Genomic DNA, 24,476 nt, shown 5'->3' with positions numbered 1-24,476 from the left:
ATGAGTGGACTACGGCCTGATGTGTTCCAATGAAATCTGATTTTCCTTGTGGTAACTTAGCATTTTTTTAATGTAATTTTTCTTCTAATGAAATTAGAAATACCTGTTCAGTGAGCAATAGCCTTTATTTTGGTATGGGGAAAGGTTAACGTTACTGTTTAGATTTGTGCTTTCTTTCTTAGGAAATTCCTATATAAAAGGTTAATTTGTTTTCCCTCAAGTTCTCTGAGCACCAGTGGTGGTGGCTATTTGTCCTCTTTGTAGAAAATTTTTGCTTCAGGCCTGATCCTGCAAGGAGCTGAACACGCTTCACTCCCATTGACTTAACACTCAGCTCACTCTGGGGAGTGTTACATACTCCCCTCCCCTTCCTCCCACCTCCACCTCCCCACCCGTGTTCTCTGTCTTGTCTAACAGGACTGTAAACTCTCCCTAGCAGGGACTGTCTCTTACTCTGTACAGTTCCTAGCACAATGGGGCCTCATTTTCAGTTGTCCCCTACACTCTATCCTAATACAAATAACATTTGTCAGTGGAATAAGCTAATTCCCACAGAACAGGGAAGAAGGCAATATTGTACTTACAGTAAGGTAGTGAAACAGTTAAGGGAAAAGTTTTCTTCTTTCTAGCATGTATGGCTGCTCTCCAGATCTGGTCACAGTGCATTTCATAATGGGTCTATTTCAACAGACAACTGTAGATACAATGTTAAGAAAAGCAAAGAATTAGAATTTTTTGCCTTTCAAGATGTCAAAAGATACTTTGTTACTGCAAGTAAAATTGCATAAGTGTACTTTTAATTAATTCCAGCAGTGTGTTGAAATGTCCCTGTTTCAGTAATGATGTACAGGAGTGGTAGGGAAAAATATACAAAGACGGAATTCATTAACCTTATTTACGTTTTAGGTGTTTCCCATCATTTTGAAAAATCAATTCTCACATTTAATATGTCTCTCTTGTATCTAGTATGGATAATATATGAACAGGTGATGATTGCTGCCCTGGACTGCAGTCGGGATGACTTGGCATTGGTAAGTTGTCAAGCAGATATTTCACTCAAACCTTAAGTTTTTTTTCACATGAACCTATTCCAGATTGGTTCTTTGGACAGTTTTATAGGATGCTAGGAACTATGTAGCTCGGCCTTGTAGGATTTCAAGAAATATACTGCTGGGGAGAAACCTCCTCCACTCACCTTAATGTGTAACTCTTATTTGGGGAGATCATGTTTCTTCTAGCTGTGAAAACATTTATAGCTACTCTGATATGGGCTGAAAGTCAGGAATAATATTAAAACTGCCATATTGTCCAGAGAATATTTGTTGGAAACCTCTCAAATTTTATCACTTTTTCAAACACATTGAGAAAAAGTGTCCAGAGCTGTGCATGTGAATTTAGCTGCAGATAATTATTAACATTAACAGGAGTCATGCAGCTAAATGCTTGCACAGTGTATTAGGAAGGCCAATGTGTATGATCAGCTGCTTGCAGCATTTTTCAAGGTGAATATTAAATATTAAAGTAACTCTTTATTACTCCTTCGTGGTATATAAAGAGTCATAAACTTAAACATGCTTTGTTTTTTTTATACTACAAATATATTGAGTTGTATTCTTTCCTTCCCTCCTCCCCATGCGTCCTGAGGAGGAAGAGCTGGAGCTGAAGTTACAGCATTATGTGACATCACTTTTCACCCCCTGAAAGCACACCAGAGTCCTCCTGCAAAGACAAAAGGGAGGACCTGAGAGTCACATGAGGCTTGGTACTACACCATTAAAATCAGCGGGGCTTTTTTCCATTGGCTTGAATGAGACCAGGATTAAGCCCATGTAAAATAACTCGGAATGAGGGGGAGAAGTGGTTTAACAAATCAAAACCAAAAAACAAGTGCCCTTGCCAGTACTCATTTCTTAAAGTTACTGCATTTCAGCCATAGAAGTTGGTCCAGTAGAAAAAAATTTTTTTTTCAGAATACTTCAATATGCTTTCTTAATAGATCAACATTGTGAATAGCCTTGTTAGAAATAGCCTGTTAAGTAAATTAAGGGAGCCTTCTTATATTTTAATTTGTTTGTTACAGGCCACAATTGGTCTCTAAAGCTTAAAAAGCCTTTTGGATATCTTATTCAGCCTTTTTTTTTTAACATTACTACTTAGATGCAGGGGGAAAAGTAAGATTTTTAGCTAATAATTAACATTGTTGTGTGGTTAGTGAACTAATTCTTTCTCCAGCATCTTATGTCAAAGGATTGAAGACAAAGCGCCTATGCAGGGCTCTAAGCACTATTGTAATGGATTAAAAATGCAAACAAAAGCAAACTCAGCAACTTTCCCAAAATCAGGAAAGAAAAATGACAAAAGGACCTCTGTGCACACATTTCAACCCTCAGTGCATTCTCCTGCCTGGCATGGGAGAAGAACTGTGTTTTGTTGTGCCCAGATGGTCAACAGGCCTGGGCTTCTTCAGACCAAGAAGGGAGAGAATTCCATAGTTCAGAGTCCTGCATTGAGACTGCTCTTACAGTGCCTTGTGCACACTTAAACGCCAGGGTTTCAGTTCAAGTGCCTTCACTGACCACAGCTATGGCAGTATAGAACTGGGAGAGTGTCCGTCTCTCGAATAGCCAGGATTAGAAAAGTGTAATGATCTTGAGTTCCATGTTTTAGGGTGAACTTCAGTATATACAGTAACGTAATATACCATATTGCACTTTCTGCAAGCCTCATGAATTCCTCTCATAGATAGGTCTTCTCTTCCACCAAGGAAATAAATGAATAGATTGAGAGAGAAGCCTCTTTTTATACTAGGTTTCAGAGTAACAGCCATGTTAGTCTGTCTTCGCAAAAAGAAAAGGAGTACATCCGATGAAGTGAGCTGTAGATCACGAAAGCTCATGCTCAAATAAATTGGTTAGTCTTTAAGGTGCCACAAGTACTCCTTTTCTTTTTATACTATTTTTCCACTTATTTTTTCTGAGTTTTTTTTATCTCTGTGGGTTTTTTTAACGCTTTTGTGAAATGCTTAAATGGACCAACATGGGGAAAAAATCAAAAATTGCCAAATACTGTGTTTACTAATAACCCAAGCAGCAGCTTTGAGTTTGGACTACTGGCCTCTTAGTGTCCTATGAGGAACACAGCATGATCTGAGAGTATAGCTGCTTATCCACAGCACTGCGTATACGCTAAAAGCTTAGTGCAAGCCTTACATCTGAGTTGGGGTTATTTTAGTTTTGTTATAGGTCCACACATTTAATTCAAACTAGCTAACATCATAGTGGCTTTTTGCTACAGCTGCAGCCCCTGAGTATGTGAATAGTTTTTGAATTCCTATTACTTAGCAGTGAAGCACTTGACAGCTGTGATGCATCTTTCCTAAGGGACTGGTGTCTGTTCCAAATGAGAAGTCTGAGATGGTTTTCATCTCATTATTCTTTTTTGTCCTCTGATTTTCTTCATTCCCTTGCACCAAATAACTGATCATAACCCATGCATATACTACATGTAGCCAATTCCATATTTGTAACACATGGCTTTAGTGAGATCACCTACTGTTGGTAGACACCTGCAAAACCTGTGTCTAACATGCTAGAGTTACATTTTCTTTGCCTTTGTAGGATTAATCAGACTCTTAAGATTAAGAAACCTACCTGTTGAAGTACAGTAGAACTTCAGAGTCACAAACACCAGAGTTACGAACTGACCAGTTAACCACACACCTTATTTGGAACCTGAAGTACACAATCAGGTAGCAGCAGAGACACCTACCCCCCCCCCCCAAAAAAAAAAAAAAAGGCAAGTATAGTATAGGGGGTGAATATCTTCTGCTCAGCTGTCTCATTGCTTGCAGGAGTGTGCAGACTGCATCTCCTGTGTCTATAGGATTGATTGAACCCAGTGACACAAACATTATTATATATAAATGTTTTCTTTGTATTGCAAACCATTATAAACAGCTTCTTTCAAAGGCAGTTTTTTCCATTATAAAAAATACATTCATTAAACAAAAAAGTGCCACCTGAACTCTTATTGTTTTTATAGGTGGGGTTTTTCTTTTGTGCACTGATTTAGGAAGGCCTCAAATCTGAAAAGCAAATAAAAATCTTCCAAGCTAAATAACTGTTTCCAAGGAGCTCTGATTGTCTAGCTACTTGCATGGAAAATTCATCTTGTAATTAAGTCTTCTAGCTGACAAGGTTTCAATTTCTGAGCTTGTCTTTATTAATACATTTTATTGCTTATCCCAGAAGTTGCTGTTTTGTTTTAATCAAAAGTCACATTCCAAGTTGTTGACTTAGTCAGTCAAGGACTATTTTTTTTCTTTTTCTTTCCATGTGTTGAATAATATTCACAGGGTATTGACTGAATTAAACAGTTTAAACTCTGAAAATAATTAATCGGTGGCCATGAGTCTTTCTCAGCTTGGAGTCTGTGGTCTGTCTACATATTCTGGAATCCTTGTGATATCACTGGACAGGAAGTAGTAGACCTTTTTCTAGGCATTGATGTGCTTTTTCTCTGGTTGTGGTAGGAAGTGCTGGTGACAAATACGCCTTCTGATTCTGACTTTTTTTTTTAATGTGATAAGTAGTATTTGTCACTCAAAGCTGAATCACTAACTCTGAGGAATTTATTTTATTTATGCAGTTTTGTCTTCAGGAGCTAAGGCGACAGTTCCCTGGGAGCCACAGGGTTAAGCGATTAACTGGCATGAGATTTGAATACATGGAAAGGTATGGCTGAATTTAAAAACCTAATTCTTGTCTGGAAAAAGGTACTTGATATCTCTTGAAAAAGGAATTCTTCACACAGTAAAATTCAGAGCAGAGGGTATAAATGCAATGCTCTTTCCTTTATAAAAATAGTTTTGTGTATGATGACCTTATTGTGCTTAGGCACTTCTGTTGTATTTTGGCTAGCACAATATTACAGTACTTGTAATCTTCCATTTGGACTTGATAGATTTAAAAGGTCCTTTACTTGCCATCATCAAACTATAGACAGTAAAACACTACACAGTTTTTTTTTTTTTGGCAAAACAAAGTCTGTATGCCACAGCTATAAACCCAACATATTTAATCCAACTGGTCCAGAATTCCAAGTAGCATTCAGAACCATTGCCCTGCCCCAAATAACTGCTGAATATAGCTCTTCTCCAAGCTTTGTCCTTGTGGATAAAACCCTAATAGGTTGACTCCAAAAACCTTGTAGAATATAAAAGTGAAAACTATAACCCTTCTGGATGCTTTTGCTCTATCCTACTGAAGGACTATAACTCTATTACATTTTATATAGGATGGTTCAGACGGCTTACAGATGGGTTCACTGTCCATAATATATGACTTTTCCCACAAAGGTGACACCAGGAGTAGACTGTCCTCTAGGGCGCCTCTAGTCTTTGCCTGACTTCCCCCTTTGGACATGTTGTATATCAAGTTCCAATAAGCTATTCCAAAACCATCTACTTGTGGTGTGGCAGCTAGAAATTTTGCAAAAGGCTTCCAGAAACTGCCAACATGGAACGCTGGTACGAGCATGCTTCCTGTAACACACTGCTTACAGTGTTGGCTTTTGAGGCCCAGAGCTCGTGGGCCACCCCGAATCCTGGACATAAGACATGTAAAGGGAGAAAACCCCATTTTCATTTAACAGATGTTTCTCATCCTTTCTTTTCCTTGCAAAGAATGATTTGAAACTGTAAATTGATATGAATCTATGAAGCCTGTTGTTTGGGTTGAAATGAATGGAATGCTGGGCTCTTCTGCTGCAGCACGAGGCTAAGGTACCTAAACAATCCTACTCTCATACCCACTCTTATGTAAAATGAGTTGATTTGAGATGTCTTGCTAATCCTTTCCCATAATTCTTAGCTCTGGCATATACATATTGGTGTGGCATGGTGAACAGGAATCTGGTTTTGGTTGCGGAATAGATGGCAAAAATTGGTTCTCAAACCTGCTCAAAAATGTGAAGGTCAGCTCTGTCTGCTTGTACATGCTTCTGTTCAGGTTTGTATGACCAAACTAAAGATGTTGGCCCATGCCTTTGACAAATGGACTCTAACCATAGGCAGGCATATGTACATAAGAATGGCCATACTTGGTCAGACATTGGTCCATCTAACTCAGTATTCTGTCTTAACAGTGGCCAGTGCCAAATCCTTCTGGCAGTTGGAGGTTTAGGGACACATGGTGCAAGGTGTGGGCGTACTCTGGATTTATATTGTGGCATTATGATATTTTCTGTTTCATTATCTATTTCTTTCCTAATGCTTCTATTAGCTTTTTTGACTGTTGCTGCACATTGCGCAGATGTTTTGAGAGAATTATTTGGACTCCAAGATATTTCTTAAGTGGCAGTAGCTAATTTAGATCCAATCATTTTGTATGTATAATTGGGATTATTTTTTCCAGTGTGCACTACTTTGCACTTTTCAACATTGAATTTCATCTGCCATTTTGTTGCACAGTGCCCAACTGACCGTTTATTCCTATCCTGTTTCCTATCTTTTAACCAGTTACTGATGCATGAGAGGATCTTCCTTCTTATCCTATGATTGCTTAATTTTTTAAAAGCCTTTAGTAATGGACCTTGTCAAAAGCTTTCTGAAAGTCCAAATACACTGTATCAACTGGATCACCCTTATCCACGTGCTTGTGGACTCCATCAAGGAGTTACTAGATTGGTGAGGCATGATTTCCCTTTACAAAAGCCATTTTGACTTTTCCCCCAACATACTGTGTTTGTTCATGTGTTTTATAATCTTGTTGTTTATTACAGTTTCAAATAATTTGATGGGTACTGAAGTTAGGCTTACCAGCCTGTAATTGCCGGGACCGCTTCTGGAGCCTTTTCTAAAAACATAGCTACATTAGCTATCCTCCAGTCATCTGGTATGGAGCCTGATTTAAGCAATAGGTTACATCCCAGTTAATATATCTGCAAGTTCATATTTGAGTTCCTTCAGAACTCTTGGGTGAGTACCGTCTGGTCCTGGTGCTATATAATTTATCAGTTTGGTCCAAAACTTCCTGTATTGACACCTCAGTCTGGTACAGTTGCTCAGATTTGTCACCTAAAAAGAATGACTTGGGTATAGAGCTCTCCCCTATGTCCTGTGTAGTAAAGAATGATGCAAAGAATTCATTTAACTTCTGTGCAATGGCCTTCTCTTCCTTTAGTGTTCCTTTAGAACCTTCCAGTGACCCATTGACTGTTTGGAAGGCTTCCTGCTTCTGATGTACTTAAAAACACATTTGTGTCTTGTTAGTTGCTCTTTCGATTCTTTTTTGACCTGCCTTGTTATCTTTTTCACTTGACTTGCCAGAGTTTATGCTCCTTTCTATTACTCTCAATAGGATTTGATGTCCAATTTTTATAGGATGTCTTTTTGCCTCTAGCTGCCTCTTTTACTCTGCTGGTTAGCCCTGGAGGCATTTTTTGGTCCTCTTACTAGTTTTATTCGTTGTTTGTTTGTTTGTTTTTTTTTAATTTGGGATCTACAATTAGTCTGAGCTTCCATTATGGCATTTTAAAATTGTCTTTGTGCAGTTTTCAGGCATTTCACCCTTGTGACTGTTCCTTTTAGTTTCCATTTAACTAGCTTCCTTATTTCTGTGGAGTTCCCCCCTTTTTGAAGTTAAATGCTACAGTGATGTGTTTCTTTATTGCTTTTCTCCTTACAAGGATGTTAAATTTAATTATATTCTTGTGCTATTACTGACCGATTCATCTATATTCACCTCCTGGACTAGATCATGTGCTCCATTTAGAACTTAATCAAGAATTGCATCTCCCATGGTGGGTTCCAGGATGAGCTTCTCCAAGAAAGTTATTTATGGTGTCTAGAAATTTTTATCTCTGCATCCCTTTTTGAGGTGACATATACCCAATCAATATGAAGATAGTTTAAATCAGCCTCTCGAATCTCCCTGAGCATTTCACAGTCCTTGTCACCATCCTAGTCAGAGTATAGTGTATTCCTACTGCTATACTCTTACTGATCAAGCATGGAATTTCTATCGTTAGAGATTCTGTGGTACAATTTTGATTCATTTAAGATTTTTACTTTGACGCTGTGCTTTCTTTCACACATGGTGCCACTCCCCCACCAGTGTGACCTATTCAGTCATTCCCATATATTTTGTACCCTGGTATTACCTTGTCCCGTGATTATCCTCATTCCACCAAGTTTCCATGATGCCTATTATATCAATACCCTCATTTAAGCCAGGCACTCTAGTTCACCCGTTTTAGTATTTAGACTTCTAGCATTTGTCCATTTTGTCAATATTCAGTTGCTTGCCTTCATGTGTTATATTTAAATGGAACTCTTTTGCATTTGACTGTTCTTCATTAACTCCTACCTGTACTTTACGAACTTCTTTTCTGTCTTTTTTTCCAGTATATAGAATTTCCCCTTTAATAAACTCATCCCTAAGGGATGACTCTCCCCGAACCATGTGCTCCACCACACTCATTGGCTTTCCCCCAACCCTTAATTTAAAAAATGCTCTACAACCTTTTAAATTTTACATACCAGCAGTCTGGTTCCACTTTGGTTTAGGTGAAGCCCATCCTTAATGTATTGGCTCCTTCTTTCCCCAAAGGTTCCCCAGTTCCTAATAAACTTAAAACCCTCCTCCCTACACTCTCATCTCATCCATTCATTGAGACCCTGCAGTTTTGCTTGTCTTTCTGGCCCCTGCTCATATAACTGAAAGCATTTTAGATAATGCTACCATGGAGGTCCTGGACTTCAATGTCTTATCTAGCAGCCTAAATTTGGCGACTGGGACCTCTGTCTTACCTTTCCCTATATCACTGGTGCCTACATGTACCATGACCACCAGCTCCTCCCAATCACTACATATAAGCATGTCTAGAGGCCTTGTGAGATCTGCAACCGTCGCACCTAGCAAGCAGTTTGCAGTGTGTTTCTTCAAGTCATCACAAACTCAACTATCTATATTTCTAATAATCATATATCCTCCATTACTGTTATCTCTTTCTTCTTAATAATTGGGGCTCCCTTCCCTGGAGGAGTATCCTAAGTGCAAGAAGATGCCATGACATCAAGTGGAAAGAGGTTCCCAACTATGATGATGGTTTCCGTCCATTCCAGCCTGTTGTTCTCCTTCCATGAGACTTTCATCCTCCTTAATAGCACAGATTCTGTCAGATTGGAGGTGGGATTGCTCTATTATGTCCCTGAAAGTCTCATCTATTTACCTCTCTCTTCCCTGTAACTCCTCTAGTTCAGCCACTCTGGCCTCAGAAGCCTGGATTGTTTCTCTGAGGGCCCCAGAGCTGTTTGTACTGCATGCACACACATGCTACCTGCCCACAAGGCAGGTAATCATACATGCTGCTTTCAGTGCAATAAACTGGGTAACCCTGCACTCTGCTGCTGGACTTATGCTTGCATTATTTTTACTCTTTCAGGGTTTTGTGTGTGTGTTACTGGCCTAAGTTTAAACTGTTTAAGTCTATGTGCCTCTTGCTTGCGCTCTCGCTCACCTCTCCTGTTCACTAGCTCCTCTGTTGCTTAGGAGTTGTCTTTTAAAACCCCTGCTCTCCCTGAGTTCTCTGCCCCCTCTTCAAGGGATTCTAAAAGGATTAGTGATCAAAGGATGGCAGTCTGGAGTCACACCACACTATAATCTTTAATCAAGTAAGCACATGGCAAGCAAGCAAATGTAAATGTGGGGGATGACAATTTAGGGTCGTCATGGGCTGGCAACCTGGAATCGTTCAGCGGGGGAATGGAGTTCAACCAGCAGTTTTCCAAAACTGACAATATAGGTGCTCAAGCTAATGCCTTAGAGGTGGGATCACCTTGTGTCACTCAACAGTAACATCTAGCTGTCCTCAATAGCAGCAGATCATAGTGATGAGTCTTGAGTGATAAGAACATCCTCTACCAGACTGGAGAATAAGTGTTGCGTCAAACAGCTGGGCCTGTAGCCATTCTATTTAGGTTTGTAAAGACCCTGTAGAAAACTGATAAAGTATTACGTAGTATGGAGATTTGAAGAAGTCAAATAGAGCCCTCACCATGTAGTTGTAATACAGTATCTACATAGCTACACTGTATAAAACCAGCTCAAGCTATTAAATGGGCTGGATAAAATGACGACTGTTTCTCAGAGATGGTTTAAAACAGTAGAGCTATTCATTGCAGCAACATGGGTTAACTTATTTGTGTATTTCTAGTAGCAGAATTATAGTGGAGTAATTCTGTGTTGTTCTGGTGCCTAGAAGGGGTTAATCTAATCTTTGCAATAGACTAGGAGTATGTGTGGTATCTGCGATAGCCTCACAATCCATTATATTCTGCTGCTTATACTTTACACCATCATAAGAGAAACTTTAAATCCAAAATGAGACTCTCTGGAGCTTTGAAATACCACTGCTGTAATGGAGTAGCAAGTCTCTTGTTTTGGGTGGTCTTTAAAATGGCTGTGTGCGCTCGTGGTGGGGGAGAGGGAGAATAAAGGACCTTCTAGGAAACTTAAAAGGTAGAATGAAGAAACAAAGGGCATATAAAATACCTGCCCTGCTTCTGGTGCAATCTAAATAATATCCCACTAAGAACTGCAATTTATTTTTCCGTTTATTTGGTGAAACCCAATGCTGCCATCCTTAGTCAAGACTTCCTTGGTAGGAGTTTTGCTTGAGTAAACGTTTATGTACAGACAGTAAAATTTAGTGACTGGTACACATTTTCCTTTGCAGCTATATAAGGTTAGCACAATACCAAGTATAGAAAATACTATAATGTTGTTACCTAATTACGGAGCCAATCAAAAACTTTTTAACCAAACAATTGAGCTGCGTCACCTCTAGAATTCACCTCTATTTCTTTAAATAGGTACGATGATGCCCTGCAGCTATATGACAGAATTTTACAAGAAGATTCAACCAATACAGTAAGTTAAATGTTTTCCCTGGAAATAATATTGTTTTAATTTGTACTAAACCTTTGCTAATATAAGTGTAGTGAAATCATTGGGTAATTGAGAAATCATTTTTTAAAACTTCCTAGTGTAATATTCTAGCATTTATTTGTTTTCAGAATTATTTAATTTCCTTTCATCAAAAGGATTCATGGTTGCATTTTCTTTTACGTAAGTTGAATTTTGAGAGCCTATCACTGTAAATGATAGTCCTGTTTAACCTAAGTGGGTATGTTTACACTTGCGGCTGGCAGCAAGCCTCCCAGCCTAGGTAGACAGACTCACGCTAGTGTGCTAAAGCTAGCAGTGTGGACATTGTGGATTGGGCTGGAGCTCAGGCTGTCAAGCAGTCCTGTTGGTGGCAATCCAGTTCTAGATGGTAGATAGACTAAAACTAAAGGAGTACTTGTGGCACCTTAGAGACTAACGAATTTATTTGAGCATGAGCTGTAGCTCACGAAAGCTCATGCTCAAATAAATTCGTTAGTCTCTAAGGTGCCACAAGTACTCCTTTTCTTTTTGCGAATACAGACTAACACGGCTGTTCCTCTGAAACCAGACTAAAACTAGTCTCTTATGTCTCTCCTATCCCTACCTTCTGTTAATCTGATTTTGAAAATAAAAATATGTTCTGTGAATGTTTGAATTGCACGCTACCTTTCTCAGTTTAATAGCTGGAAGGCTATAAACTTGCTCTTGAGTCAAACTGTGATTCACTGTACAGTGTGCCCATTTTAAAAAAATCACTGTGCAGAGATTTTGGGCTCCTGGCATCATCCATGCAGATGACACTTGCAGTCCTGCAATGCTGTGTGTTCTTAAGTATTGCTTCAGTGCTGGTTTTGGAATTACTTTGAAGGACTTTCTTTTTTGAGACTTTATCTTGCCACCTGATATGCAAAATAGTTTGAAGGTGCAAATGATTAACTTTTTCCAGAGCTACCATGCTGGCAGCAGCTCATCTGTGTCTCAGCTGTTGGATAAAGTTGGAAATTACCATGATATGGTAAAGGTAGGCTTGGGTCTTTTGTGTGGCAGTTGACTGATTCCAGTTCCTGTTATAATGCATTAAAAAGGGTAGGCAGTATGCCTTTTTAATTTGGTAATGATTTCTTGTTTCTTCTTATTTTTGTATTAGTAAACTTCTCTATGTATTCTTAGGACTTAATTCTATCCTGTGGTTTTGTTGTTGTTTTTTTTTTTTTTTTTAAATCCGCATTGGTACATGACAGTGGTTTGAGCATTAGTGATAGCACCTGTGTGTATCTTGTGAGCTCTGAGAAAAATTCGATTCTTTAGATTGATAAAATTGCAGTTACTAGCTTCAAGCATCAATTAAATTAAACTAGTCTTTGCAAAATTTACCCATTTTCCTGGGCTAAGTAATTTGTGTGTTCTTTTTTTGGATAGACAAGTAAAATATCGCTAGTCCTGTCTTATTAGTAGATCATTCCTCAGTCATCTTGGAGGCTTTCACAGGAATTTTGCAAAGTTGAATCAAAAACTTAAATCCTCCTAATAAGTAGGTTAAAGGCATATTAAAGGATATTTCTAAAATGAAATCACCCAGTCTTTTGGTTTGTGGATCCCCTAAATCCAGATGCCCTGCAGCTGGTGGCATCTACTCAATGGGATGCTTTTAGCACAGTCTCTGATATTTCATTCCTTAATAGTCTGGAAAGCAGAGCTTGTATATTAGAAATAATATATGTGATGTCCTCCTCCTCCATCACTGAATATTGTATCTTTCAACATTTGTGTGGACTATAAAATATTTATTTTTTTTTTAAAAAATACCAACATTTTAGGGCTTGAGGGGAACCTGGCTTGCAACATCTTTGTAGATGGGCTTTCATCTTGAGTGCTGTTCTGTAAGGATTTGATAGTAGTATGGTGCATGCCTTGACATCATGTGGAATGGGAACTGCAGTTGCACAGGATGTGAATTTTACGGACTTGAAAAAAAGAAAGTTATTTGAACAGTAGCAATGTCCTGCCATGTCATTTAAGATATTTGGGACATTTCAGCGTTTGAGTGCTTTTCTTCCCCTCTCCCCCCACGAATACAGTTGAACACTTCATAAATACTACTGAATGTATATAGGGTCTTTCTAACCTACAGGCCATTATTTCCTCTTCATATTTTTCTAATGCTTAACACAACATTTCCCCTCCCACCCTCTCCAGTAGTACCCACAATGTCCTGCCATAAACAAAAGAAGGCACAGCTCTTGACCAGAACAGCTTATACTTTTACACTGGGGACTTCTTTAATATGAAAGGATGATGGCTATTTCATATTCAAAATGTATAGCTAGTAAGATAACCCAAAAGGGCAATACAAAATTATATGTTGTCACATAGTCTTGGCTCCCATTGTTAGTGTTTATTTAGTCACCGAGCAGGCAAATACTATTACATATTAAGTAACTTTACACATAAGTCCCATTGAAGTCATTGTGACTGTATGTACATAGATACTCAAGTGTATTAGTGTTTGTAGGGTTTAGGTAGTAGTCAGTAACTGGATCTTGCATGCAGCAAAGCTCCTTGGTCTCTTGGCTTAGCATTGTACATCACTGTGCTTACAAAGCCTGACTTGCATCCACTTCGGTATTATGGTGCATCTGAGTTTCTTCACTTCCTCTCATTCCAATTTATTTTTTCCTCCATAGGTATCAAATGAAACTGTTCTCAGTGGTAAAAAAGCTGTTCTTTACTGATGAACAGTCAAGAGAAAAAGCTTGATGGGAAGCCATTTTGCATAGTTGTTATACATTCTTTCTCCTCCTTGAATTGCAACTAAGTCAGACAATGTCCTTTTAACTCATAATTATTTTGTCTTCATCTCTCAGGAGGCTGGTGCCACAGAGTCCCATGTACTCTTTCTGAAGATTTTTGTTCTTTCAGTTTTTGATAGGCACTTACACACGTATGATACTTTCAGGTATTCTAGACAGGCCGGAGGATTTGGAAGTCACATGTTCACATTCAGCAATGGATTTCAAACTCCGCTAGCTTTTTTGCAATCCACTTATTTTCCTTGGTTTCCTATTTATGTCTAAAGGGTGCACACAAACATGGGGAAACTGACTATACAGGGATAGTCTGATTAAAAATAACTCTACACCAACCACTATCAAATGCACAAAGTTGGAAAAAATACATGTAAATCATTTTTGGAAGAAATGGATCTTACACGTTATAACAAATGTAAGTAAAGGCTGTTTGAATAGCATGCTTTTACATTGATGATATCCCTGTTTTCGAGTCAGATTAAATTGTCTTTTTGCAACGATTTCTGGCTCATGAAAACTGGGCAGAATTCTGTCCAGTGGTGAAAAGAACAAAACTCCTTTAGCTTTCTCTGGAAGTCATGCTGAAACAAAGCAAAGATGCTTCTAAAGTGTAGTCACATTTTACAGGAATACGTCAGCTAGGTATGTGTGTTGTAAGATTCTGCTGAAACTAATGGAAAATGGAGCTCCATATTTAAGATATGGGTAGACCATAAACCTTTTGAAGTACATATTTTTGGCAGGTGCACTTTTCAGCTGTTTCCAAATGGCGAACATCATCCGAATCTGTGGTTTGTTGGATATTATTATTTAAATGTATAATTTTGTTTTAGTAAGGAACCATCATGCTTGATGAAATTATCTAATTGTTTTTCTCCATTAAAAATCCTAAATACATACAGACATTAATAGTGAAAGGTATAAAATATTGTAAACTCAAATATTAGAACAGGTGTGTGACATCCTGACTTTCTCAGATTCTGAAAATAGAGGAGGCTCTGCTCAATATAGAGCAAAGTTTGTGGTGGTGGCGTGTTAAAGATAACTGTAGAATAGATTGGGTCAGTCTTGCATTTGAAGAGTGAAAGTCAAATAGAAACTTGATAAATTGTCAGGTATTTGAATTATTTGTCATCTACCTGTTAATTATTTCCATGCACACATGTGGCTGCTGTAGGAAAATAAATGTTTCAGGGTTTTAAAAAAGTAACCATGGCTGAGTTTGTCTTGGCACTCACTTTGCCGTGCACCAGTTTTTTCTGGTGTGCTGACACATGGAGTTGCTTAGATATATTAAACATTTTTTTTTCTCGTTTGGCAAGTTCTGTAAGTGAAACAGACGTTTGTTCACACAAGTCGTAAAAATCACACACTGCATGGATTGACAGTTTCAGCAAGAAGTTGCTTGGGAATTGTACAAAGATTAAGAAATCATTTGTTTTTTGAGATCCAGCAGATTTTTTAATTGTGGTAAATGGAATTACGAACTTAACTTCATGAAATACAAAAGTGCATCTTCATGTCAGTTTTTGTTAGACTTAAAACTTCTGAATTAAGAGAATGACCAGAAGAAGAACTCTTTGTAAGATTGACAGCTAGTCTCACTCACCAGCAGAAGCTGGTCCAAAAAAAGATATTAGCTCACCTGGCTTGTCTCTAATATCCTGGGACCAACATGGCTACAACAACATGGCAAACAACTATTTTATTGGACTATTTAAGGATGGGGGTTGACATAGGTGTTTAGTTTTGTATAAATGTAAAAGCCTCACTTAAGAACATTTCATTCTCCCTTTCAGATCTCTAGCTGGAAGAAAATTAAGCCACTCAATTTTGGAGCCATGTTAAAATTGTTTTATTTATATTACAGTAGCGACTCGAGACCAGCTGAGATTAGGATTCCACCATACTAGGCACTGAACAGACACAGAATAAGAAAAAATCTCTGACACCTCACACCTTCAGGGCAATCTAAGGTGTGGCTAGAATGAGAGAGGGACAGGAGCCCAGGTGGGGGGAATAGGAGCAGAGGAGGACAGAGACAGGCTGGGGACACAGGAGTAGAAGGGTCTAAAAGGGCTAAAACCCCATAATGCGGACTCACTTCTAGAACCCAAAACTGAATTTGGGAGTTCAGAGTCTCTGCAATCATCTGTTGTCAGCCTAGAGCTATAAAACCCAGTGGCAAAGACTGTGTGTCATTCTCCTCTAGGGTGTGGTGCACACTGAAGATAATAGCTTGCTGCTGCTGTCTGTTATTGTGTTAGCTCTAATGTTAAAGGTCTGTCTGGTGGATAATATCTGAACCCTGCTGATGACTCAGGATGGTTCCAAATAGAATTTCTATTTTCCTCAGTTTAGAAAAATATTAGGAATTTGCATTTTTTAAAAAAAACTGTTAAAAGAACATTGAAGGTGCAAAGTTTAAGCACTCTAAAGTTAGGAAATGCCAGAATTAAGGTTACCTGAGCAACTTTAAATCCAGCCCCTTGTGAGTATGCATTATGATCCAGTCTTTTGGTTTTCTAGAGATGGGTTGTAAATTATTCGTCCTTAACTGTTTCTATCAGAACTTTAAAAACAAATAAAATAGTGGAACACCTTTATAAAATTTTAAAAATTTGATTTTACAAAAACAAAATTTGGGGCCAGATTCAACTTTTAACCTTTTTTATTTTATGAAGTATATTTTATAATGTAGTTCTTAGTATCTCCACTAACAAGTTTGAGAATATTATCACTATGTTTTGAATGGTATTCTTGTAGAGCATTTAGTAATAAACCTGATCAGAGTAAGTAGAGTCTATCAGTCTGTTTCCCCTTAGGTGCTTATATACCCTTAATTGCCGTAGTATTTGAGCATATCAGTCTTGAACATGTATATCCTCATAACACCCCTCTGAGATAGGGCAGTGTTACCCCATTTTACAGATGGGGAACAGAGAGACAGGGGTAGATCGGGGTGGGCAAACTTTTTGGCCTGAGCGCCACATCTGGGTGGGGAAATTGTATGCAAGGCCATGAATGTAGGGCTGGGGCAGGGGTGCGGGGTCTGGGTGGGGGTGTGGTGTGCAGGAAGGGGCTCAGGGCAAGTGGTTGGGGTGCAGGAGCGGGTTGGGGTGCAGGCTCCAGCCCAGCGCTGCTTACCTCAAGCGACTCCGGGGTGGCAGTGGCATGCAGCAGGGCTCAGGCAGGCTCCCTGCCTGTCCTGGCCCTGTGCCGCTCCTGGAAGTGGCCAGAATGTCTGGCAGTGGCTCCTGGGGGTGGGGTGGGGTGGAGCAGGTGGCTCCGCCGCACACTGCCCCTTGCCTGCGGCCAATGGGAGCTGTGGGGGGCGATGCCTGCAGGCGAGGGCAGTGCACGGAGTCCTCTGCCCCTTCCACCTCCCCCAGGGACCGCAGGGATGTGGTTCTGGCCATTTCTGGGAGTGGCGCAGGGCCAGGGCAGGCAGGGAGCCTGCTTTAATCCTGCTGCACCATGGGGCTGGTAATCCCCTGGGCCAGATTGAAAGCCCTGACGGGCCATAGTTTGCCCTCCCCTGGGCTAGATCCGTAAAAGGATTTAGGCATGTAATTGCTACTTTAGGCACCTAAATAAAAGAAATTAGATTTTCAAAACCCTGGCTCTGCAACCACCTAAAATCATAGGTGCTTATGTTTCCACCAGTGAAGTCCCCAAGGTGTCTGAATTTCTGCTGATGGGCATGCGCATAGCCACCCTAGTTGTGATGCCCCAGGCTACTTATCACTTTGGCTCTGGCAGTATCCTCAGAGTAAGTGTTCCCCCCCCCATCTTGCTTGCAGGCCCAATCTGCTAAGCATTCTCAGAGGCTAAGAACATGCCTACTGGATTGGGCCCCACACGAAACACAGAGGACTAGGGTGTGTTGGTGCTTTCCTTATGCCCTAGAGCCCGGTGGTAAGGGCATTCATGAAGGATGTGGGAGATCTGGATTCAAATCTCTGCTCGGAATCAGGTGAAGTGGAGATTTGAAGCACAGTGGGTCTCCCACATCCTCCGTGAGTGCTCAGACCAATGAGCTATAGAGTATAAGAGGGCAGACCACCATCACCACCTGATCATCATCCTTTTTTTGTGAGGAAGTGCTGACCTGCTCAGGCACCTGACATCAGGAGAGAATTCATAGCTCTGAATCCAGCCCAGAGTTAGCTGCCTATTCCCTTCCAGAGGCAGGGCTTGGGCCCCACCCCTCTCCTTCCATTTCCTATTAGCTAGCTTAAGCAGCTCCCTGCTCAGCATGCAGGCTTCTTTGAATCTTGTTCCTAGCCACCTAACTCTCCCTATACAATGCATGGGGAGCTTGGGTGCCTAACTTGGGGCTGAGGATTCCACTGGGCAACAAGGCTCTTGAAGTTAGGCATTGCAATGCTGAGCCTAAATCCCCTTTGTGGATCTAGCATTAAACAACTTGCCCAAGGTCACACATAGTCTGTGATGGAGCAGAGAACTGAACCTGGATGTCTCAAGACCCGGACTAGCACCCTAAACATGGGACTAACCTTCCACTGTAGCTACAACTTTCCTCTTATTCTTCAGCTCAGCTAATCAGAAGATTAAATTAGATAGATAGTGGGGCTGTATCGTCTAGCAACAGCTATGCTCCAGTGAAGAAGACTGCATTTGACCAGAAGTCCAGCCTTAACCCTACCTAAGGGAACAATCAGAAGTCTGTGTTTGGGTAGAATTTCCACATTATTCTTGACATTTTCTATACTCTGGGCCCTCTTCAGCAAGTTATTTGCTTATGTGTCTAACTTTAAGCATGAGTAGTTCCATTGACTTCACTGGGACTACTTGTGCACTTAAGTACCTTGCTGAATCAGGGCCTAAACAGGGTATTTCCATCCAAACACAGGGTTCTGATTTGGTCCCAGACCAGCCAGGATTTTAAAAATAAACTCCACTAACAGCTTGGTTGCATGTTCATGGAAGCAGTACATGGATTTGACCATGTATGTTTACACTTGTCTGCCCCATTTTGCTGGGAGGTAGCTGAATTCTGCACAAGCTGGATGTAGTTGATGTTCTGTGGGAACCCAGGTACTATGCTGCATCCTTAGGATCTCAAGGCTATGGATAACTTCAACAAAAAGCAGGTGTATATTGCCTTCAATAGCTAGTGCAAACACAGCCTCTGTTCAGTCTTCAGATTGCCTCCCACTCCCAACAAGCACAGCTACCGTCTTGTTTGTTTGAATCACAGCTGCTTCACTTCCATCCAGATCCGTACTTCTGTCAAAGACACGGAGAGTAATGAGACTGTAGAATCTGGGTGTCATAGATCTAAGTAGGGTTGCCAATTTTGGTTGGTCATATTCCTGAAGGTTTCATCACACCATATATACAATCCTGGAGAGTTGGCAACCATAGATCTAAGGGTCATCAGCATGTTGACAATGCTGCAGCCTAAAATGTTCTCTGCCTCACTTAGTAGCTTTACATACTTTGCAACAGGAGGAGGTAAGGTGGGATCCTGAGGGTGCCTTTGTGGAGGAGCAGCAGTTGTCCAACAGTATGCTCTGAGGGAAAGGAGCAAATCTACTGAAGAGCCATTCCAACCAGCCTGGTGGGGGTGGGGAGTGGCATTTAGTAACATCTGTAAAATTCTTGTTCTCTCTTACTTCTGCCTTGTTTTTTGCGGTTTGAAGAAAATGATCTGGTCTTTAGTTTCAGAAGGTTACTATCCCTTTTATAAAAATGAATTTGACCATGGATAAAAACAAAAAATATTCTTGATTTTTGCTTTGAAGAATTTCATTACTTTTATAGTTCACAAAATTAAATTTTCTGTAACATTGAAACCAGTTACACAAAATGTGGAACTGTTCCTTCATGTAAGAGAGTCAGTAACTGCAAATCCATCTCCTGGTAATATCTCCTTCCAACCATGAAATTTAGAACGATCTCAGACTCTCTGTTGGTATGTTTTTACTAATCAAATGCAGAAGTTGATAAATGCTCAAATCCTCACTTCACTTTTAGTCTACTAAATGCTAATTAAAAAGAATCATGACAAATGGAGGATTAGTTCTTGAACCAGAGTGGGGATTATTAGTTTTTAAAAGAAATATCTTGGAAAGGTTCATTGTTTAATAAAGAAATATGTGACATTCTAAAGCACCTTAGCCCATATGATACTGATTATAGTATGTCTGTCTTAAAGATGACATATTTCTTTCCATTAAAATGTTGGCTTCACAGAGTTAGTCAATAGCTGCTCCAGTGTTTTATTTTAAACTCTGAGAAATTGATAGGGGGAATTCTATGTCATAGGTTCTGCATGGTCAAGCAACATAGATTTCGTTTCAATGGCAGACATTTTCGTCCTGTTCCTGAAATTCTTCTTTAGTTGTAAAGGAAAAAATAGCCATTTGTATGTCAAACTTGTTCTTATCTTTTTTGCTGAGATATAAAGAATGCGAAATACTTTTTCAGGTAAATTCAAAGTTACCTATAGGGGTGTCAGCTTTTATTTTTCTACTTCCATAGCTGCTCTCATTTTTAGAATACTTATCATAGTATATTTTTGAGATTGCATTGTTATTAAAATTTAGTTTCTCTTGGGGCAGTTTTGGGTGAACATGTATTGTGAAATACTGAAAACCCAAATCTGAATTAACTGAGATTTGTAGATCCATTATTTTTTCACCAATGTTTACCTTTCTTAAATCTATTGGGTTTTACTTTCCCTAGCTAAAATACTGCCTAAAATGCATGATAATTATAAACTGTCTGTATAACCACTTCCACTGAGGATGGTATTCAGTTGGATGTGTGGAACAAATAAATGTCAAGTCTTTTAGAATATAACTGCTATTTTTCCCTTGTATGCACAAGTACCATTAATAGCTTTTGTCTGTCAAGTTGCATCTAAGTTATATCTTTCAACGTCATACATGCAAAAACAGAATCTTGCTAATAGTGTAAATAATAATTACTTATCTGTCTTCAACCCTTTATTAAACGTCCTCATGATATCTGGGAGATAAAGGAATACAGTAACTCCTCACTTAATATTGTAGTTATGTTCCTGAAAAATGCTACTTTAAGCGAAACGATGTTAAGCGAATCCAGTTTCCCCATAAGAATTAATGTAAATGGGGGGATTAGATTCCAGGGAAATATTTTTCACCAGACAAGACTATAAAATATTATACATATACATAGTATAAGTTTTAAACAAACAATTTAATACTGTAAAAGCTATGATTGTGAAGCTTGGTTGAGGTGGTGGAGTCAGAGTGTGGGATATTTCCCAAGGAATGCCTTACTGCTAAATGATGAACTAACAGTCGGCTGAGCCATCAAGGGTTAACACGTTGTTAATTTAGCCTCATACTCTATAAGGCAGCATGAACAGAGGGAGGAGACACAATAGACCCATGGCAGTGGCTGCAAACATTCCCTGTGGAAACTGAACTCTGACGATGATCCCACGCTATCCCACTGGAGTGCACCACTCCCTCCACTTCCCAAAGTGCCGGGGTGGGGGGACGGGGCGTGTGTGTCTGTGAGAGAGACGCGCGCATTGCCCCTTTAAGTATACTGGCACCACTCTAAGTACACTGCCTTTTTAAGTAGATCAGCAAATTGAGACAGCAGCTGCTGCCAGCAGGTTCCCTCCCACCTGAGCCCTGTCCCGTCCTCCGCTGCTCTGTGGAGACAGGGTACAGGAGCGGGGGGAGGGGGACACTAACATCAGCACCCCTCTTCCCCCCCCCCCACTGCCTGCACAGCAAGCAGGAGGCTCCTAGGAGCAGCTCCAAGGCAGAGGGCAGGAGCAGCACACAGCAGTGCGGGGAGGGACACCTGAACTGCACAGCAATTGATAGCCTGCTGGGTGGCTGCCACACAGGGAACTTAGGGGGGCTGCTGGCCCACCCTTGTTCCTAGCCCCCACCAGCTAGCTCCAATGGGCTGCTCTTTCTGCAAGCAGTGGACAAAGCAAGCGGCTGCCAAACAACGTTATAAGGGAGCATTGCACAAATTTAAATGAGCATGTTCTCTAATTGATCAGCAATGTAACAACGAAACAACATTAACCGGATCACGTTAAGTGAGGAGTTACTGTATAATTCCCATTTCACAGAGGGCCAAACTGAGACACAGAATGACTTGCTGCTCAAGGTTGCAGCAGGAGTATAAGTCAGAATGAGGATTAGATCACAGTATTGCCCAAGATTATGATTTTCATGTAAGTCTTGTGATACCAGTGTTTTTTTTCTTAAGGCCCGAGCTATTAGTCTTGTTGATTTAAATGAGGATTTCAGCTTTTTTTGGTAAACTTTCTAGCCCTTATGGTTGCAGAGAAAAGGTTGAAAACATGACCTGAGTGCACTCTAAACGCTCTTCAACTGGAGGACCAATAAAAGCAAAAATGTATTATTATTTTGAATTTTGGGTTTTCTAAAAATATTAAATCTCGTGATTTTATGACCCTGACTCTTGATTTTTTTTAATACTTCAGGTTGGCAGTGCTACACACGAGAGTATGTGAACTCCTGGTCCCATATTCAGACAGTTTCCCTTTTATTTTGCTAATGGGATTGAAAACCTTTAGACCTATTAATAGAAAACCTATTAAAGTCACACCCTCCTTTCAAATCCTTCCCAACAATTTTAAATAGTTTCAACAAAATAGCTTCAGTAAAATACATTAACTCACCAATTTCTTTTACTCCATGCCATTTTAAAAGCACTTTGTTCTTCCAGGTGCTGTGCTTTCTCTGTGAAATGCCAGCACAGCTCTTAAATGTCCAGAACGCTCACTTAAGCTGAAAGTTGCCATTTGTAAGTAAGACATGGGACATTTTATTCAACATTTTCCCCAAAAGGCACTTTTTGGGAGGTGACGGGATGTTGGTTTAAAAATCTGAATTGTTCTGTTTTGGTTTTGGGGTTGGGGTTGAGTGATGGGAAAAATATTAGAAGCAGAAAATTAAGTGTAGTGCTCGAGAGGCTTGGTGCAGGTAGGAGCAGGGCTTGCGGGGAAGAAATGTCTTCAAACCGTGCACATAATTCATCTCAGACCTGAATGCTATGCACTGTTGATTCTGAAGCCTGCTAATCATTCCAGATCGTGTGATCTTCTGATGTGACTAGATATCCAGTAGATGCTAGTTGCAGATGATCAGTTTATACTTGTGTCCTAAAAAAGATGTAAGGTTTCCAGAAATAGTTGGCTTGGGGTCTGAATGGTCTGTGCTGTCTAGAAGAATACTGTAGTCTGTGAATAGAACTGTAACAGCTGAGAGTCTATTTCCAAACTATTCTGGAAGCTCCTACTTAACTGAAGGAGCTTCATTCGGACGAAAAGAAACACTCTTCAGGGAGATTTAGCTCTCTGCTCTGTATGTTGTTGCCAATGAAGTTGCTGGATGCATTGGTTGGCTTGTTGTATTAAACAGGTTTCAGAGTAACAGCCGTGTTAGTCTGTATTCGCAAAAAGAAAAGGAGTACTTGTGGCATCTTAGAGACTAACCAATTTATTTGAGCATAAGCTTTCGTGAGCTACAGCTCACTTCATCTCTAAGGTGCCACAAGTACTCCTTTTCTTTTTGTATTAAACAGCTAATTTAAATTCCCCCAAGCAGTTTTGTTTCTGTTCCATCTCCTGATTTTTTCCTTTTTTCTTTTTCTTCCTTCACGGGCATTAAATTAATACCTGTTGGAGTACATTATCCAAAAGCTACCTTTTTAAAATGGGGGACTATAAGAACGTGTTTCTTTTCCTTTTGTGGCTACAGAACTAAGTTCTGTTACTGAGCAATTATTTATTTTGTTTTAAATAATAAATACACCTATGCAAGGCTGTATACATAATTAATACTACAGCAAAACCCTGCCATCATTAAAATAATTATTCAGAAATTAATTCGGTCAGCCTGTCACAAAAAATAGCTCCTTTCTCTGTAGGTCTTCATATGTCATAACCAACAGATTAAACTCCCCTCAGAGGCCCCTAGGCAACCAGTGCAGATCCAAAGCACGAGTGTTACGATGCTTGCAGCTACCTTGCTCAAGAGGCAAGCTATTGTGTTCTGCACCGTTTTCAGTCTCCAAATAGTTTAGAGTAAATGTTGCATCTTACGATACAATATTACACAAATTATTCCTTTTGTTGCAAATATAGAGGCAGTATTCCTTTCAAATGGGGGCAGCATATCCTAGTGGATAGACCACTAGACTAAAACACAGCAGACCTAGGTTGTAGTCCCAGCTCTGCCACTGGCCTGCTGGGTGACCTTGGATAGTCTCTCTGTGCCTGAGTTTCCGGATCTGTAAAATGGGGATAATGATGCTGACCTCCTTTTGTAAAGTGCTTTGAGATCTACTGATGAAAAACAGTATAGGTATTATTATTTTATTTTATTAGAGAGACAGCCAAAATAAAGACATCTCTGTAAACTGTTGACAGTTGAGCATATTAAATACATTGTTTTTGTCTGTTACCTTTGTTTATATTTCATCACAAATATTTTTAAATCACCTTATTATACAAATTTTAAAAAACTTAGGAAAATGATGTACAGTATGTTGCTGTTGTGTATAACTAATGCTAGAAATTTTCAAAGAGAATTGGAGATTTAGCTACTCAACTCCCATTAAAAGTAGAAGTATCAACATTATTACCCAAACTGTAGTTAGGCCAGGAAACATGGATTAACTCTTGTGGATTAACTCGACTGCTCTTGTGAAT

At 39.7% G+C, this 24,476-nt stretch overlaps 1 protein-coding gene across 2 annotated transcripts in view; it reads left to right on the top strand.

Moving 5' to 3' along the window:
* Window positions 1–24,476, top strand: part of EMC2 (ER membrane protein complex subunit 2) — a 49,753-nt gene that overhangs the window by 9,447 nt on the left and 15,830 nt on the right. For both annotated transcript variants that reach the window (XM_048841490.2, XM_048841489.2), the window contains exons 3-5: window positions 967–1,031; window positions 4,648–4,733; window positions 10,874–10,931. In XM_048841490.2, coding sequence (XP_048697447.1) covers window positions 967–1,031; window positions 4,648–4,733; window positions 10,874–10,931 — 209 coding nt within the window. The remainder of the gene's footprint in view (window positions 1–966; window positions 1,032–4,647; window positions 4,734–10,873; window positions 10,932–24,476) is intronic.

This window comes from Caretta caretta, chromosome 2 (assembly GCF_965140235.1).
Source record: "Caretta caretta isolate rCarCar2 chromosome 2, rCarCar1.hap1, whole genome shotgun sequence".
Classification (NCBI taxonomy): domain Eukaryota; kingdom Metazoa; phylum Chordata; order Testudines; family Cheloniidae; genus Caretta; species Caretta caretta.
Note: the sequence above shows the minus strand (reverse complement) of the source record. Positions and strands in the feature narration are given on the sequence as shown.